This window comes from Hetaerina americana, unplaced genomic scaffold (genome assembly GCF_022747635.1).
Source record: "Hetaerina americana unplaced genomic scaffold, ioHetAmer1.1.p SCAF_6, whole genome shotgun sequence".
Taxonomy (NCBI): Eukaryota; Metazoa; Arthropoda; class Insecta; order Odonata; family Calopterygidae; genus Hetaerina; species Hetaerina americana.
In genome coordinates, this window is record NW_027287205.1 from 1,172,020 (window position 1) to 1,192,500 (window position 20,481).

The following is a 20,481-nucleotide window of genomic DNA, read 5'->3' on the forward strand; positions in this document are numbered from 1 at the left end:
TTGTCAGTCGCCCAGTAACGAAAATGTTGCTTATTTAGTGAGCCGGAGAGATGAAAATGCGCTCGATCGATAGACCACAGCGCCCTCTGTGTCTCCAACTCCCACACTGTTATTGTTTTTAAAGAATGTTTATACGACAAAGCCGGGATTCTCACCAGCCCACTACATGGTAACTGGTAAAAAGGGCGTCATTTTCCCCAACTGACGTCACTACTTATATTCCGCTAATTTACTTGCGCGCTCTGCAGTGATTTTTAAGAACTAGGGAGTCTCTCCTGCTTAACACTGTATGAGTGCGATATTAATTTCACTTGACACGAAAATTAGAATTTCATCATGATCAAAGAGATTTCTAATGTTGATATAAGTACTTAACTGTACCTGTAAGTTATTTGTTCAATTCAGTTATCGAAACTAGATGTCACTGGCATACAATACTCTCGACTATCGTATCCTTGTATGTGGGATTCAATTGGGGGTCTTACTCAACTTACCTTAGCATCTCAGGCGTTGAGGAGGAGGGCGATCGATTGAAAACTAATGATTTGGGAATTACAAAATAAAAGACTGATTAATGGAATCTATTTTATTCAATATATTACAAGGTAAATGATTTACAGAAATTATATATAGAAGGCTCTTTGTACTCGATTTCATTGAGTGGAAAGATTTGCAAATTCACATGTACAATTTTCTTTGAAAGTATTTACAAGCTTGGGACATATGTCGAACTTTGACCTGCTGCGCCCGCGCAGAATGATTTGATTGTGCGTCACATGGCAATTGGAAGCGGTAGAAAGCGCTATCGTGATATCTAATCAAAATTAAGATGAGACCTGTGGGTGCGTTATGGAATTCATTAACAATTTCTGCGATTACATTTTATTCCCGCTTGCAACGGGAGGCTTTATTGTTTAACCAGGTAAATTGAAAAAATGATTTGCTCAATGAAATAATTAACGTTAAAGTTTGAATTGAGGCCCAATCTTATTGATAAGTTATCAACTAATATATCCAATTAGGACGGAGTAAATGTGACGTGCCAATCAAAATACGGTTACTTAAAAAATAAAAAAAAACTAAAATAAATAACATTAAAAACTAGAAGGGAAGTTTAAAAGCTCAGCAATTCACTGATCACTATCTACACGGTCCATAATGAAAGTAATGCGCATGATTTCATTCCTTTGCGACTGTCCATAGCAGCGCGGTAAAACCGGTCGGGATATGTGGTGGGGGTCCCTGCCCTTCCAACGCAGCCGGCCGCCAGTTTGCTCCGAGCAGTCTGAGAGGAAAGTCTTACCTCGGCGTGAAGTGTGTTTTTCGACTTTGTAACACGGTAAAGACACGGTCAAGCTCCACCATGACAATGCCCCCAGGAACACGTCCTCCGTCGTTACCAACTTCCTGGCCCCAAACACTATCCCGGTGGTCCCCCAGCCCCCTTACAGTCCCGACTTGGCTCTGGGTACCTTTTTTCGTTTTCCCGTTTACCGAAAAGAGAGAGCTGAAAGGAAAGCATTGGGAGACCGTGGAAAACATTCAAAATCCAGTTACTCAACGTTCCCGAGAGAGACATTCCTGCTGAGAGGAGTTTCACGGTACTTTTTAGGCGTGAAAAACGTCTCCCGCAAGTGTATTATTGATTAAGGGTATGAGATCATTTTTGAAGAATTTTATGCATTTCAATAAGTAAGTAAATCTATCAGTCTACTTTACCCAGAGAAAGCGCATTACTTTTATAGGGGACCCCGTACTCTTATGAAAGTAGGGCCAATAATAGATTCGTGACATAAGTAGCAGTAGCTCTTTTTTATCCCGTGGTCCATTCCTATTCAATATAAATTGGCATTCTCGTCCAAAATTTTCTTGAGACAGTTAGTTCATGGGTTTAGGCTTACAAATTGAGTGATTTGCTGAATTTCTAAATTGTACAGGTAGAGTTTCTGGGTTCGATTCCAGGCGGGTGTGGTTCTTGCAATTGCAATGTTCTGGCCAATTTGGCTTTGCTGTGAGAGCCCTGCTGATTGCCAGCACTCTACATAAATGCCGTAAGGCCCATCACCTTGGAGATGCTCCCTACCGCCGACGTCCCTGTCATCAGGGAGTCGTCACTTCTCTCCCTGATCATAGCGACCGCTACCAAGACGACGGCCCTCCCAGTTGACGAGCGATTTGATGAAATCCTTTACCCCGACGATGGGTCCTAAACGACACGGTCCAGTGAAAAGTGGATAGACGAATGATAGGTTTTGAAAGGATGTAACATTGCGATTGAAGACCTCTGAATTATTCGAATTGCATCCGAATCACTTGGAAAACCGTTCCGGGATGCATATTTTTTTTATTGCGTGGTCACACACACACAGACACTGTATGTTAGAAATTATGACTCTTTGGACGTCGAGAAAATGTTGATAATGAAACTTCATATTAAGACATTACAGTAATATCCAACGCTTTGTGTTGCTGAATATGATTAAGGCAATCCCTGGATAAGTCATATGGTCATTATTTTAAGTCGTATCAAACGTTCTGGTCGGCATCAATTGAGAATTTTATTTACACTCACACAAATGATATTTACCTTCGTTTTTATGGACTGCGAGGCATATAAATGAGAAATGAATTAATGAATGCTTCTGGATCGTTGTGTTCCAGGAGGTACAAGGTATGTTCTAAAAGTAGTTTCAGCGATTTTATGGTGACGCCGCGATTGTACGTCTGACCGCGATCAGACCGGATGAAACTGATAATGGGGGACCTTAGCTAATCAGTCGTTCAATGTGCTCCGAGCATCCAGAGAGAGGGGGGACGGGAACAAGGTCTGTGAGAGTTGTTCTTGTGCAAGTGAAAATGCAGCGCTCGTCAGAATAAAGATTTGCGATCAAGTTTAGGTGCGTGAAACTTGAAAAGACCGCTACGGATATTGTATCTATCATCAAGATTGCTTACGAAGAAGATGATGCCCTGTCAGATGGGCTGCCAGTGTTTCGCTGGCGCGAGGCCATTTTGGAAGGCCGGGAAGAGGTCGACGACCGATGGCCATCCACGACCACCACGGGCGACGATGTGACGCGATTGATGGAACTGTTGAACTCAGACCGACGATCCCCTAGCCCCCGTACAACTCGGACGTGCCTACCTCTGACCTTTTTCTTGATTCCAAAGCATCACTAAAAGGCAATCCCTTCGGGACAAAGGACGGGGCGAAGGCAGCTTCCACTGGGGCATTAGAGGACATTCCGAACGTGGCATACCGCAACGCATTCGAGAGCAGGAAGTCCTGCTGGAGCCGATGTATCGATGCAGAAGGAGACTGTTTTAAAGGTTTTTAAACCATTTTAACGAAAAATCCAATAAATGATTTTTAATTGACTTACTGACATTACTTTCAGCACAAACCTTGTATGCAATCAATGCCCATCTATAAGTATTCGTTCAATATTACTTTTTGTAATTGAACAGTTACGGTGTTTAACTTGAAACTGTTAAAAGAAGGTCAATAATGGTTCCAACAGGGCTCAGTGACGAACAAAAGTAGTGTTCCGGTCTGTTCCGGTGTTCGCATGCCTTGTTGCCACGGAGCAGTCCACTCGGTCAGCGGCAGGCATAGTCTCCGTCTTGAGAGAGAGCCCGTGACCTTCTCGTAACTGCGATTGTCTTAGGATGTGATGGAAGGGTGGGGGAGAAGGGGGAAGGCAGTCCATTGACTAAAGAACGTGGTGGTACTGGTGGGCGTAGATGGGGACTTCCTTGGAATCCACGAAGTATCTGACGCTCTGGATGTGGGTCTTGTGGAGATTGACGTCATATCCGCCGGTGGTCAGCGGGCCGTCCTTTGCCTCAGCGTGTCCGAATTCCCCCACGTGATCTCGAACTCGGTACTCAAAGTGATATTTCTCATGAGCCGGATTCTGCCTCTGGACAACGGAAGACGTCCCGACGCCCGCGACGCTCACCGCTTCACCAAGCCGGATCGCCTGCAAGGAGCAAAGAAGAATTATCAGAGCGAAGTGATTCAATGTAAAAAGGGATTGACTGTGACGTCAGTCGATATGTTACATCACTAACATAAGAAAATGTGCGTTTAATAAAGGGAATTGAGAAAACCAATGAGTACGTGTAGTATGAGTAGTAGTATATGCATTGCCCAAAATAGGAATAGATTGGAGGGAAAAGAGGCTAATCCGCAACCTGTACGTCTCAGACTGCTCAGGTGCGAGTGGGGAACGGGGAGTCCAGTTGGGCAGTGTTAGGAAGAGATGTAAGGCAGGGTTGCCAATTATCACCGTTGCTGTTCAACCCGTAGGTAGAGGAAATGATTAAAGAGGCATGGGAAGAATTGGTGGTAGCAATGAAAGTGGGCGGGGAATTCGTATATAAAATATATAAAATATTTTATGAATGCTTTCATAATGTGCATTGGAATCACTAATGCTAAAATCTGGTAGCCTTCATACCCAGTACTAAGCCCGACGGCATGGGAAATTCGCACACCAGGGTAGGGGTTCCTGTGCCGGTTATGGTTTCCCAGATAGACCTGGTACCCGACAAATTACATAACTTGGGTGGAACTGCAGGTGCCCTGCCCGGGAATCGAACCCAGGACCCTCCGGTCAGCAGTCCAACGCTCTACCCACTGGACTACCGCGACCCACACACACACATATTCTCTCACAGACTCTCTCTTGAAAAAGGCCTCTGAGAGGGCTGAAAGCTCGAACAATTTACCGTGTGAGTGTCCTTTTAAATGTTGCTATTCTTTTCTATTTGTGTTATATTGTGTCAGTCCATTATTGTGCCGCTCGTGTGAGTTTTTCCTTACAATCGTGGTGTGCATATATATATATATATATATATATATATATATATATATATATATATATATATATATATATATATATATATGAAATGTCCTTGTCCTCGTGACGTAACTCGAAACAAGAGAGCGACACGCATGATTATGTTCTCCGTGAACTGTGATGCATGCGGTTGACTGGGTGGTTGTCCATGTGGGATTTTGCAAGGGGATCAGAAGAGACGAAGCAGAAAAATTCTGCCATTAGATGCAGGATTGTAATGACCAATACTTTGGTCGGGGCGTATCCGTTCCTAAAACCGCTCTTTAACATTATATCGCACTAGTATGGATCGCTATTCGTGTATTGGACCATTCCTATTTTAATTATCAAATGTGTTGATTTGCACACACATAGGCTTATTAGGTATTCTTTCTGCGAATACGTCTTTCAGATGTGGTTCTATCTAAAAGCTGAAATATTTGAGTTATTTGCCCAGTTGGTGTTGGAGAAAAGAAATCGCGAAATACGTAAGTCTTTAAGAAAGTGTACTGAATTTGACTTCAGAGTGACGGATTTTTTCATGAGGAAGTATCGGGCAAGATTTCTCTGCATAATTCTTTAACCCTGGAGGTCCGAATTGTGAGATTCCTATGGCGGTTACTTCGGCTTGGTCGTGGGAGGAGAATATTTGTCCCCGATTAAATTCACCCGCAAGAGTGTACATTTGTAGATGCACGAGGGTGGGGTTAAATATTCCCGGCCTAATAACGAAGGACTACTTCTTTCGTTATTTCTTCGCTTCACTTCTCAACATAATCTCCATCAAGCTCGACGCCGTTTTAGTATCGGAGCTCTAATGCAGTGGTGATGCCGTTTTTATAATCCGATTCGTCAGGTCACTCAAAATACTCTTTTATGCTGTATCGATGACTCACCGTTGTTCTCCAATTCTTTTGACCTCGGAGCCAATTTTCAAGGTAAGAAACAAACGACAGTTGCTGTGGGCTAACTCTGGTGAATATGGTGAATGGGGCGAAATTTGGAACTACAATTCGAAGACGCTAGCAATCGCAACGACCGACCAATGGGCAAGTGCGTTGCCATTCATTCACTTCGTCCTTTTAACAATGCAATAACTCTGCGAGTAGTATTGACCTCCGATGGTCTAACCCTTTTCTAGGTGATCAGTGAAAATAATTCCCTTAAAATTTCAAAAAACAGTCGCCATAATCTTTTTCGCCGATATAATTGTGTCTGTGGGTTTGATTCACCTGGTGCAATTCATTGTTTCGACTGATGTTCACTTTCAGAAGTGTATTGGTGAATCCACGTCTCATTCGCAGTTATAAATCGACGTAAAATTTGCTGGGGTTTCGCTTGTGAAGCGCCAAATTTGAGATTGAAACATTTTTCCAGATCAAATTTCGATCGTGCGTTACGAAACGCGGCATCCACCTAGCACACAGAGATTCTCCATGCCAAAATGTTCATGTCAAATATTGCGTATTCGTTCATTTGCCTTCTTGGCAATCTCAGCTGTCTCTCACACTTTCAATCTTCGGTCCTCCGTCACAATTCTATGACTTTTTTCTATCGTTCCGGGAGTTGTGACCTCAACTGGACGTGGTTCTTTAAAAGTTCTCGAGCGATGTTACTTAAAATCAGAAACACACTGTTTTAGCGTTTAATATGACTGAGAAGAGTCCTCCAGCGCGGATAAAAGTTCGTCTTTAATTTGAAGTAGTATTAGGTATTTTTCGGCCTTACTTTTTAGAATCTCGAGGTTAAACTGTTACTGTGAACTCTGCGTCCTATTGTGAGATGCTGAAGGAATATTTACTCCACAAAATGAAATATTATGGTGAGGAATATGGCACTGAATCCTTTTGGTTTCAACAGGATGGTGCCACGGCTCATACCGCCCGTCGTTCATTCCAAGTCCTGCAAGAACAATTTCCCGGCCGCCTGGTCTCCTTACGAGGAGGGGATGTTCCCATGGCCCCCTCGCTCGTACCCCATATTCGAGCCCATGTGATTTTCTTCTTTGGGGATATCTCAAAGCTGAGGTTTATGAAGTTCGACCAAGGATCTTGGAAGCTCTTATGTAGGCAATTACAGATTTCATCGCTGGAATAACGCAAGGTATGCTGAGAAGAGTTTTCGAAAACTTCTTGCAATGACTCCAAATGTTCATTGCTCACGAAGGTGGTCATCTGCATGAAATAATTTTCAACACCCAGCGAACAAAAAATGATATTGATGTAGCTTTCAGCAATAAAAACTATTCGGGCAATTTAATCTTGGCTGTTTATTTTACAATTCACCCGTCAAATCAGGGAGTTCATTCTATCACACCCTATAGAATATGCATTCACATGTCTGTGGATAGTGATAACCTCCCAAATCTTTTATTTGCGAATGTCGGGGGATTTTGAAATTGGGATTCGCGCATCTATACGCGTAATTTCTTTTTTCGATTTCGGGCTATTTGTGAGAATATTTGTGAACATTTGAACCGTAGATGAGGGATGTAACGGTATTGAAAACGAAAATTTCATATTCAATGTTACAAATCTGATCAAAGATTAAAAATCTGAATTTATTTTAAATTTCACATGAATGGGAATAAAATTTATTTTAGAATCGGTTTTGGTATTGTAGTGAAATCAAAGAATGAGCATTGATTCTTTCATAAACTGTTTCATTCTTTTGCATTTGATGAAATACTGTAGAGGGAAAACGAATTTCCCATAAAGCGAACGACTTCCCGTTGCGATTCGCGACAGTTCGCAAAAAATAATTGAAAAAAATCACCCTTCAAATCATGGAGTACATTCTGACTCACCCCGTAGTTTGTAGGCGGACGAGCATAGCATAACGGGAGTAAGTTTGCGCGTTGACGTCCATCCGAGGGATGGGTTAATCGGGAGTCCTCCTTCTGGTCGGTTTGACCCCATTTGACGGGACGGGTCGAAATAAGAGAGAGAAAAAAGAGCCAGAGCAGATCTCGCCAGGTGAGAACGGAGTTGCGTGTGTTGGTGTGGTTTTTTCCGGCACGGATCAGATTTCCTCGTCGCTCGAGTTACCTTTCGCTTGGCACTCGTTATGCAACGGAATGAGAGCGAGGGATGGGGAGTGCCTCCTCCGCTACATCTCCTGCGGGTTGCTCCTCGTGGCACGGATTCCCCCTTCGGAATCCGGCGTTCCTTGACCGAAAAAAACACGGCGTTCCTCCTTTCCATTTCCTTTCCATGTCCACCAATGCGGCGACCATTGGACGTGAAAAATTGGCGCCAATATGCTCCCTTTCATTTCTTCGTCGAATTCGGTAGGTGCTCTTCCGTGATTTCTTCGCCGTTCTGATTATTTCCTCAAAATATTTTATTTTTTTTATCGAGTGTCGTTTTATATTCGCTCTCTTCAATTCAAGTCGGCAAGGTTTCAAATCATGCGAGCTGAACAAGTTTCACGACCCAAACGAAAGGACTTCTTCCGTAATCAACCTGATTTCTGTTTTTCCAATCGTCATTACGGGATAAAAAAGAAAATTACATACAGTGTCCACTATTTAAGTAATGCGCATTCTACGGGAAAATTAGATTAATTGTTTTACGTACTAGTACAAATGCTTACAAAACTTAATAGAATACTCTTCCCCTGCACTTGAATAACACACTTGCAGAGACGTGTCTGTCACGATTGGAAGACTTGCGGATATTTTCCATGGTGTCCCAATGCTTTCCTTTCAGCTCTCTCTCTCTTCAGTAAACGCGGTACCAAAAAAAGTCGCTCAGAGACAATTCTGGACAATAATGGGGCCGGGGGACCACCAGGGGGTGGTGCTCTGGGCCAGGAAGTTGCTAACGATGAAGGAAGTGTGGCAGGGGGCATTGTCATGGTGGAGCTTGACCGTCTCTTGGACGTGTTACAAAGTCGAAAAACACACTTCACGCGGAGGTACACCTTTCCGCTTACACTGCTCGGAGCAAACTGGCGACCGGCTGCGTTAGCGGGGCAAACTTCATTTCCCGACTGGTTTTACTGCGCTGCCTTTAATAGTAACGTCACAATGAAATCATGCGCGTTACTTTCATATAGTCGTCTCAGAATAAACCATGCGCATTACTTTCAAAATGAGCCTTGTAAGTAATTTTCGAGAATAATTCGATGGTGCATGTTGCGGGAAAAGTTTCCTTACGCCAAATTTGAGAATTTGGCGTTAGAAGAGATCTTGCTTCCCGATGTTTCGCAAACTTTCAAGTTTTGGCATTCTCTCTTTTTCAAATTTATTCTTGCAACCCGTATACCTGAATGGGATGCTCAATGGGTCCTCCTTTCGATTGCTAAGAAGTAGGGAGGGAATTTCGCAGTGGATTGGCGGAATCGTGTAGCAAGAGGGGGCCCGCTGTGTAATTCGTCGTGCGTCCTGTTCCAAGTCCAAACGTTTGGACGTGACTGAAATACGTCATCATCGGCCATTCAATATAATCGGAGGCAAGTTCTGAATCAACTCGTAATGCTACCAACTACTTACCAATATTATTATTCCCATGTTAACTTTATTTTTAAAAATTTTTCACACAAGTTAAAAGGTTCACTTGTGTTTCTCTGTCTAGAGTAAAATAATAATTTACCCCATGAGGCTAAGTTCGTAGTTCAAAGTATACAATTACTTTATTCAAATGTAAAACTTTCTGGCTCTTGAAATTGAAATCAATGCTGTTATAGATGACCATATATGCAGAAAATTCGTGGGTTGCGGTAGCCGAGGGGTGGAGCGTTGGACTACTGACCGGAGAGCCCGGGCTCGAGGTAGTTGTAGTTTAAAGGGGAGGCGACCGACAGCTGAAGTCATTTGCACCATAGGGGATGAACAGGATGAAAGAATGAAGGGTGGAGAGAAACCCGGCGTCGGCCAAGGGGTCGGCAGCTGAACGTCCCATTCGACGGACGGCGCACTCACTCAAAGTGATCTTCACAAAGCACCTCAAGTAGGGATCGTGATAACACTGAAAAATATCTGCCGCGTCAGGGATTCAAACCCGGGCCCTCTGGGTGGGCAGCCAGTAGGTTACAGCACCATCCCGATCCCAGGCTCGATTCCCGGGCAAGCACCTCCGCCCAAGCATGTTATGTTTCAAAATACCAGATCTTTCTGTGAAACCTTAAGCGTATACATATACAGAACACAGCCTGTGTACACACATACACTCCTGTTAAAACTGTTACGCCAACACTAAATATATCAAGAAATCTTGACAAAAAATAGTTCTTACCTTACCGAATGACACATTCATAGGGAAAAAAGGAACGAAATTGGAGAAAACTTCAGAATATAAACATTAAATTTTGTTTCAGGTTTGGGATGGTCCGCTCTGGCGGGGAAAATAGGCGACGGAACGTAAGGAAACAAAAACAAATATGGGAGAAGCACAGTGATTCCGTACCCTCCACGTGTGAAAATGCCATTCCTTCGTCGCATTAAAATGTTTATGAATAATGCCTTCATATTTAAGTATACCAAGACCCTAGGGCCAGAAGAGACACCGGGAAAACATTTAATCGACCGCCTTTTTTATGCCGCCGAAATTTAATAGCTTAATGAATGCAACTTTAAAAGCCCGATTTAATTAAACTCTGCCACAGTCCTGGGGCATAGTAAAAATTGTGGATGGGCACATAATATTACTAAACTGTATGTAACACGCGCAAAAAAATCTTACAATTCACTAATCATGTGTTTTTTTTCATTAATATCGTATTGAAACCGTTTGAATAGCAATATATGAATTGACTTTATGATATCGGGATGAATGTAAAGGCATTGCTCTGCTATGTCTTGCCGTAAATCTGTAAGTAGCCGTAAATCTCTTCATGTTCCTTGTGACTTTGACTTGACCTATGCATCAGCTGTTTACGTTGTGATGATTGCGGCTGTTAACGAAAAATAATTTTTCCTTTCCCCGCGAACAGCTGAGGATGGTTTTTGTTCGGGCCGTCCCCGGGCCCACATTATAGAAGGTTCATTATAAAAGTAATGCGCATAATTTTACTGTGGCTCGATTATCCATGACAGTGCGGTAAAAGCTATTGGAAAATAAGGTGGGGGGTCTACCCTTCCAACGCAGCCGGTCATCAGTTTGCTCCGAGCAGTCTGAGCAGAAAGACGCCTCCGCGTGAAGTGTGTTTTCGACTGTCACACGGCGCGATTGAGCGTTCGCTTGAACAGCGATACGCCTCAAGTTTTGCTTGCAGCTTGGAAAGAATGCATCAGACATATTCCAGAGGCATAAAAAGGCCTTCATGGACGACTGAATTTTAAGGTGATAAGGTCAGGGAGGTAGCAAAAGGCGTTCAAGAAGGGCCGAGGGAGGGCTCCAAAGAACCCAGTTCTGGGCGCCCAACAACGGCCAGAAGCAACGAAAACGTGAATCGTGTGCGCGAAGTTTTGCGTCGCGATCGTCGATTGTGCATCCAGCGAATCGCTGACCCTCTACACATGTCCACATACACGGTACATGGAATAGCGACTGAGGATCTGGAAATGCGCAAGGTCTGCGTATAGCTTGTGCAGTAAGTGGTGCCACACCTCCTTCATCGTGACCAACTTCCTAGCCCGGAGAACCACCTCGTTGGTCACCTAGTCCCCTTTAAGTCCCGACTTGGCTCCGCATGGCTTTAATATGTTTTCCCGACTGAAGAGAGAGAAATGAAAGGAAAGCATTGGTAGACCGTGGAAAACATCCAAAAGCATGTTACAACGACGTTCGTGGGAGAGACATTCCCGTAGAGAGGAGTTTCAGGGTGCCCTCTTAGGCGTGTCAGAGTTTTTTTGAAGAATTTTGAGCAATTGTGCAAGGACGTTAATCAATAAATTGACTTTTCCTAGAGAAAGAAATAATACCATGCGCATTACTTTCTTAATGGGCCTAGTACTCTACAAATCACCCCGGCGGAGATTCGAAGGAGGCAAGGGCGGAGTGTCTTCCCGCCTAAACGGCCTGCACTTCCCGACGCGAGGTCGCTTTTGATTTTGTGGTTTCCACGCTTCGCCTCCTCCTTTCGCCCCTGGGTGAACTCTCGCTCGAAATGGAATAAATGAAAGTTTAAGAATATTCTTTGGCGCTCCTAATGGGAAAGAGGGAAACTCCCTCCCTTCGCCGATATGTCCGCACATTCTGAACGCACACTTTAAGCCATTTTTTTGGGTTAACCCTCCTCCGTGCTGATTTCTGATTCGTTCTCCATGATTACTTTCTTGACGCCAGTCGCATTTTGTGGCAAATGGTTCTCGTAATTTAGAAATTTCCATTCCGAGATAGCGCGTACCTGTCGCGGACGTGAATCTCCGAATGTGAGCGGTTCCTTAATCAATGAGATTTGGAATCGAGTCCGCTGAGAAATCTCGAAATCACACTTCGTCTTAAGTCGACTTCCTCCGTGAATGCCACCGCTTAAGGGCTGTGGATTTCAGGGCGAGCGTTAATTATAAGAGAGCGTGAATTCTCGGTTAGTTTAATGAGTGCTTTACCATAAAAAGGAGAGGTTTCTTAAGGATTCCCTTGACATTGAATTCCAAAGTCATGATACATTTTAATCGCCTCGGATCCGTGGAAAAAAAGATCCGGTTGCAAGGAAATGTTTTACGATTTCGAGAGACTCCGTCAATATTTCGCAACGCCTCCACCTGTCTACTGTAGCTCTTGCTAAATTATGTCCTCTGAAAGACAGAGAAAATTTTCGCCAAAATGATCACCTCGTGTTCATTATGTGTAATACCGTCTCCTTTTTTCTCGTGCGGTAGATTTTCAAGTGGAACGGTTTCAAATAAATAACCTAGTGGGAAACATTTCGAGTTATTGGATTTACGATTACGGACCGTGGTACGATGTCATAATGAGTTTGATCGATGATATTTTTACTGTAAGATATTCCCCATTTATTAGCGGTAATTTATTTATAGATTGATATCTCTTAGGATACATCTTTCCCTATGAGTCTTCGCTCGCTCGTCCATATCGGGTAATTGTCTTCAGTTGTGAGGCATTTGATAGGAAACCGAAGAGAGAAGTGGAAAAAATGAATGGAACTGTTTATGGCTTTTTTTAGGTCAATGGGGAGAGTTAAATGGGATTAAAACTATTATCAAAAGGAGGAAATCAATACCGTTTATTGAACTTAGAGCTTAAAAAATCTCTTCAACTTCAATCAATATTGATAATTAAGACATTTCTCTTCTATTTCTTCTAGTTTTTGGCATTACGTGATACATTGTTTTTATTTTAGCCATAACAGCCAACTATTGCACGTAAAAATCACGCATGTTTTCCCAAATTAGTCGACGCCAGTACCGTCAGACAATCGTTTTCTCACACCTTATTTTTCTCCAATAAGAAATGTTTTTATAAATTCAAATCATACTACTAATATTTATTCACATGACGCAAATAAGAGATGTCGACTGTCGACAGTTTACTGTTATGTTTAGAATTCCGCTATTGGAATGCACGTCTAGTCATTTCTGTTCGTGACCTCGGTAAAATATTTCGCATTGCGTTTATTTCAATAGATTCCAATTGGGGAAGAAGTTCATTGAGTCTTTCATGAACATTCTGTCTCTCCGATCGTTTGAAATCGTTTTGGAGATAGTAAAATAATTTATTCGTACGGATTTGATACTTTTGGGGTTCATTCCTGGTCATTCGGCATATATATTATTATATGATAATCTACCGGTCAACGTAAGTTTTGGCTGGACACAACTACCAAATAAATATTTTATTTTGTTACTCCTCAGAAAATACAATCCTTGAAATTTAAAAATAACCAACTTTGCTTTTCCACATAGAAAATTTTAGTTACGAACTAGGTTTCCTTATGGTATAACATCTTCAGATTATGTTATACTATAACAAAACCTAGGTCTTTAAAAAAATATTATTAATATGTGTCATAATGTTCTATGTGGAAAAGCAAAGTTGGTTATTTTTAAATTTCAATATGAAGATTTTCAACCAAGTCACGCCAGAAACATTTTTATTTAAAACACAATCCAGCAACTTACTCTACATCAAGTCCATCTCCATCTCTGTGTACCTCATTCCTCCTTCCATCCCGTCCAACACCCCTATCCTGTTCCTTCTCTTTCCTCGTTTGCCTAACATTCTCCCCTCAATTACAGTCTTCAACATCCCGCTGCCAGTCAATACCCCCTTCATCCACTTTTCCTGCCTCCATAGGATTTCTCTCAACAAACCCCTGTCCTCGCCCACCATACCAAGTACTTCCTCGTTTGTTTTCTTCTCTGTCCATTTCACCTTCTCCATTCTTCTCCACACCCACATTTCAAAAGCCTCCAGTCTACGTCTATCCTCCTGCTTTAATGACCACGTTTCCGCGCCGTACATAGCTACGCTCCATATCAAAGTTTTTACGAGTCTTTTCTTAACATCCTTACTCAACGTCCCTGTCATTACTCCCTCCTCCTTGTGAAAGCCTCTTTGCCTAGCGCAATTCTTCTCCTTACGTCCCTACTACTTTGACCGCGTTGGTCCAAAACCCTACCGAGATACGTAAACTGTTCTACCTGCTCCAGTTTTTGCCCTCCTATTTTATTGTTTAGCTTAGCCTTTTTCTTTCTAGAATATCGCGTAACCTTTCTTTAGGTGTAAGTATATGAATGATATAAAACCCAGGAAGTATTGTGGTTCTTGGGGAACAAAATTGGAGATAGATAGTTGACCAAATTCCCGAGATAGTCTTCATTCTAGAGGTTAACGCGCGGGGCACTACAGTACGAGGCCTGGCGCAATTGCAAGGTTCGGTGGCGTGTGTGAACTCAGGAGACTGATGTCGCCGCGTGTGTGCTGTTGACATCTGGCGTTGATTACGTTAGTTGTCTGCTGGGGGAAAGTTGTCTCCAGGCCATAACAGGAAATACTCACCCTTTCAATACAATACCCGCGTTCGTCTGAGGGTCGAGCCTAAAGGTAACCTTTCTGTTCGCGAGAGTGGGTGAATCGGGGGTGCCTCACTCCGCCTTGTGTTTGGAAATACGCCCCGGGCGAAAGGGGCGATCAAGTGGGGCGTTTGCTCACCCACTCCCTGCAATGACCACGCTTGTCCGGACGGGACAACTACTCCAAGGCGTGACGAAAGCCTTCCTTTCCGCGACTTCCATTCCGGGCCGTCCAATCACACAGCGGGGCCTTCGAGCGGCAATGATGCTTGTGTCTTATAAAGAACTGAACCCATCAAGTGGCGCCCCAAGCGTAATGATATCGTACCATTACATACGAAAACAACCATCTTATTTGCTAATCACATGCAATCAGGAAATTTTGTGAGCTTAATTATGTCATTGAGGCAACTACGAAAATGATACCGATCGATCTTAAAAAATCGATCGATTGGAATCGATAATGAATTGATTTCATTCCGGTTAGATCGCCTAATGGGAAAAAATGTGCAACCGGTTTTCGATTTCGTAAATTATAAATATATATCGCAATCAATCAATTTGTGGAAAAATGTGTATTAAAACTATCCGAGCCTGATTTATTCCAAATAGTCTTCGATAAGGAAATGCGTAGTGATGAAATTTTGGAAAAAGAGCAATTCCCTCCCGAACGCCTACTGCATCGGGAACACCGACATGGAATGTGTGAACTCGATTAAATACTTGAGCGTTACCCTCACTCACTACTTCTCCTGAACGAAACAGAGACTAGGGGGAATATGGGGACATGTTAACAAAAGATTAGGATTTATTAGAAGAGTACAGGATAAATGTGTTGAAAAGGTCAAAGAGAAATATTACATTTCGCTGGTTAGACCTCATTTAGAATATGTTGCCATTATATTAAGGGATCCTTACGAAGTTGGATTAATTGTCAAATTTGATCGCGTGCAGCGTAGACGATATAGGTTTGTTAAATGTTTTTATGATAAACTTAGTAGCGTATCCAACAAATTAGAGCAGCTAGACTGGGAGTCACTCAATAGAGCGAAGGTTAACTTAAAGATTAAATCTCTTGCAGAAATTGAAAGGGCGTCTCTATAGCATTGTTGTTTAAAATATATTATTACTCCCATCGTAAAACGGTAGGAGAAATCATGTTATTAAAATTAGAGAGAATGAGTGTAGAAAGAAAGGGATCAGAATAACATTGTCGGACGGCGTTAGGAGAGAACATTATTTTGGATCAAAAGTAGTCCTGTGAGTATTCATCCCCTGTCACAATCCCCTTGAGGTGGCTTGCAGGGTATTAAAATAAATAAAAAAATATAATATAGAACGTTGCCCTTTTTATCACATTTACACTGTGCTATTCTAAGAAATCCTAATTTTTTGTTAGCTTGTCCACATATTCCTCGTATGTGTTTCACCCCGGAGAGGTCGTGAATGAGATTTACGCCTAGGTATTTAATTGAGTCTACACATCCTCATTTCTGTGTTCCCGATACAATAGGCGTTCGGGTGGGAATTCCTCTTTTCACAAAAATTCATCACTATAAACTTTTTAAAGTTTAATTCTAAGTGCCAAGTGTCACACCAGCGTTGTTTAGCATTGAGGTCATCTGCTTAATGGATGCGATGCTGGGATGTGAATGATCCACGAAGTTATATTCCGCTCTTGCGAAAAATGGTCGTGTGAAGCTGCCTGAATGGACTTACTCCCAAGGAGTCAAATATAGACAGATTTTCGGTCGTAATGTTTCGGGTGAAATGGAGTCTATTATTCTCGTATTTATTTTATCGTGAAAACCGAATCCACTCTCGACTCAAAGGATGGACGATTTGCGAAATTTGACTTCGAGGGACGCGTATTCATTGGAAACTTAATAGGTCGACGAGTTCAGTTATGGAAGTCCAAACGACCTTCCCTCGCCACCGCTGTCATCCCCGCAAACATTTCGAAGATGCACGCCTCATGCAACGAAAAAAATACCCTAGCATTTTTGGCTGCTCAAGATATAGTTTTTATTTCTTTACCTATCTATCGCGTGCAAATGCCCGTGAATGAGAAATGTCTTTAATTTTGTTGCAACCCAGATGATTAACGCCCTTGGGATGATGAAGAGCTAGGTGAACAGTAGCCTCAAAACTGATCAATTCAATCTGCACACGCGATATGAACTTCTCTCGTGCTCTTTAACTCCGCAATTGTCTCGTAACCAATGGTCAATGTCTCACTAGACGCGCAAAAAACATTAACGAGAAGAAAGCAAATAATATAGAGTAACAAAAATAAATTAATCAAGATGCAATTGAAAGAGAGCAAGTTATAGTATACATACTCTGAGAGACTCATGTAAGTAGAGAGGGATTTCGAGTAAGTCCATCTCCATCTACATAATACCCCGAGGGTCGCCGCATGGGTGCGTGGCGGGGGCTGTTAGGTCAACACCCGTAAACTAGAATAAAATCACATGCAAAACCAAAACTTGTTCCCTATTGACAAATCCCACCCCGGAAAAAAAACTTGACATGGTGAAAGGGCTTGTGCGTTCCGATGACACTTAGAGCTGTGCTGGTGGGAGTAATAATAATTGCTCCTGGTAGGGTCACCCATGTTAAATAGGTCGAAGGTTAGGAGCCAGACGAAAGACAGTCCACGCAGCGTCGGTTCCTCAGTGAGGCGGCTGCAATGGCGTCTGACCCCAGTGGGGCGGCCAGTAAGTGATGGTGTCACGTTAAAAACACTATTAAGGAAGGCAACGGGAAACCACCTTAATTATTATTCCCAAGTTTTAAATGATGGACGATACAGGGATTTTGAGTCCTGGAACCACAGGGCTCGGCCCAATCAGCCATGTGTCGTGCCCGGCAGCGGGGGAGGCAAGGCTTCCGCGGTCGTCATCCCACGAAACCCTTGCAAGGGAAAACCAGCAGCAGCAGGACAGAAGATGCAGAAGAAGAACACCAATATATTTAGAATAGGAACGTGGAATGTTAGGACGATGATAAGGACAGGACAATTGGAGGATGTTAAGCGAGAGATAGAAAGGGGAATATAGATGTTTTAGGTCTATACGAGGTGAGATGGAAAGATAGCGGGGATTACTGGAGTGATAATTATAGAATAATATACAGCAGCGGGGACGAGAGCCAACGAGGGGTTGCCATGGTATTAAATGAAGAGGTAGGAAGAAGCGTAGTCAACAGAGAGCAGGTAACGGATAGAATACTACTAGTAGAGATAAAAGCAGAACACACGAACTTGGTTATTATTCAGGTATACATGCCACCGAGCAACCATAAGGAAGAAGAGGTCGATAGGATATACGATCAGTTAGAGGACATAATCGCGTGTGTTCCTGCAGGGAAACATTTGATCGTGATGGGGGATTGGAATGTGACGGTAGGCGAAGGAAGAGATGGTGATGAGTTGGGGGACTACGGTTGAGGCACGAGGAATGACCGAGGGGAGAAAGCAGTTGAGTTTTGCAGGAGACAGGGGTTAGTCAACACCAACACATGGTTTAGACACCACAAAAGACGCAGGTATACATGGAAAATGCCAGGTGACTCTAAAAGGTATCAGCTAGATTATATCCTGGTTAGACACAGGTTTAGGAACAGTGTGATAAATTCGCACAGCTTCCCAGGAGCGGATGCGGACTCTGACCAGAATTTAGTTGTTATGAATGTAGCGTCCGTTTCAAAAAGATAAGGCTGGGGTGGCGAGCTAGAAAATGGAATGTAGAAGCATTAAATGGTTTGAAAAGGGAGGAATACAAACGGGCGGTAGAGGAAATCATGGAGGATGATAAAGGGCTAAGTACTATCGAAGAAAAATGGGGAAGGATCAAGAAAGGGTGGTCTAAAGCCGCAAAAGACACTATTGGAACCGTTAACGCTAAAAGGACTAGGAAACCATGGATCACGGATGAGATGATTACAAAGATGTATGAGCGGAGAATATGGAAGAATGTAAATACTGAGTTAGGCAAATTGAAGTAAAAAGAATTAAACAATAAATAAAGGTGGGCAACAAATAAAGCAAAGGAAGCATGGTGGAAGACAAAGTGCGAGGATATGGAAAGTTTGCAGGGGAAGGGTGAAATTGGTGTGCTGTAGAGCTGTAAGTTAAATCTTTATCGGGAAGTAAGAAAGGGAGATCTATAATAACTTTTAGAGATAAGGCGAGTAAGGTATCAGTTGACACTGGAAAGATGCAAGAGGGGTGGAAGGAGTATGTAAAAGAACTGTATAATAAAGAACTTAAGGCAAAAAAGTTAGACTTTGACGTAGAGGAAGATAGCTTAAGTCCAGGCATACTAGACAATGAGATAAAAAGGGCATTAAGGGAGATGAAACTAAATAAGTCCGTGGGGGTGGATAACATTCCCGCGGAACTTTTAAAAGCCTTAGGAAAATGTGGGAGGAAGAGGCTATATGGGCTGATTCGTATTATTTATTAGGAAGGAGTCTGGCCGGAAGACATTGTGGGATCAGTTTCAGTTCCTATTCCGAAAAAGGTAAAGGCCACGCCATGTGAGGACTACAGGACGATAAGTTTGATATCCCACGCAGCTAAATTTGTTCTCAGGATCATAAACAAAAGGATAGAGAGTAGGGTAAATGATTACATAGGGGATGAACAGTTTGGGTTTAGGAAGGGGAAGGGTACGCGTGATGTCATTGCAGTAATGAAATTATTAATCCAGAGGAATATATAATTCAACCAGGAGGTATTTGTCTGTTTCGTAGATTTCGAAAAAGCGTTTGATAGAATGAATTGGTAAAAACTAATGAGTGTAAATGAAGAAAATAGGAATAGATTGGAGGTAAAGGAGGCTAATCCGCAACCTGTAAATGTCTCAGACTGCTCAGGTGCGGGTGGGAAACGGGAAGTCCGGATGGGGAGTGTTAGGATTAGCTGTAAGGCAGGTTTGCCCATTATCAACGTTGTTGTTCAACCTTTATGGAAAGGAAATGATTAAAGAGGCATGGGAAGAACTTGAGGTGGGAATGAAAGTGGGCGGGGAATTCGTAAAATCAGTTAGGTTTGCTGATGGCCATGCTTTAGTTTACCAGTCAGCCAAGGGGTTGCATGCATTGCTGAGTGAATTGGAAATTCAGTGCGACAGGTATGGGATGAGAATCAATGTTAATAAAACAAAGGTTATTTGATTTTCTAGAAAGAATAAGGCTAAGCTAAACATTAAAATACTAGGGCAAAAACTAGAGCAGGTAGAACAGTTTACGTATCCCGCTGGTGTTTTGGACCAACACGGTCAATGTAGTAAGGATGTAAGGGGAAGAGTTTCGCTAGGCAAAGAGTCTTAGCCTCCTCCTTAGGATGTTGTGTTTTGCTAGGAGTCACAAAATATTTATTAAGGAGCTGTGTCCATCCAAAAACCTACCTTAACTGGTAGATTACCTAAATATAATACACAAATATTAATTTTTTCATGCACTCGAGAAACCTAACTACCCGAAAGAAGTACTTACATGCAACAATATTCAATAAGAGGATACGTACATTGAAATCATGCCGTTAACAGTTTTAAAAGATGGGCCTATCAAATAAAAATAAGAATTGCCGCTAGAAACAGGCAAGATATCGACATATATATATATATATATATATATATATATATATATATATATATATATATATATATATATATATATATATATATATATATATATTTATATATATATATA

At 42.3% G+C, this 20,481-nt stretch overlaps 1 protein-coding gene across 1 annotated transcript in view; it reads right to left on the reverse strand.

Annotated features, from left to right (window-relative positions):
* Positions 1–617: 617 nt before the first annotated feature.
* LOC139695322 (uncharacterized) overlaps positions 618–20,481 on the reverse strand; it is a 57,875-nt gene continuing 38,011 nt past the window's right edge. Inside the window, exon 3 of the mRNA XM_071594029.1 lies at positions 618–3,983. Within this exon, the coding sequence (XP_071450130.1) occupies positions 3,714–3,983 (270 nt within the window). The 3' untranslated portion in view covers positions 618–3,713. The remainder of the gene's footprint in view (positions 3,984–20,481) is intronic.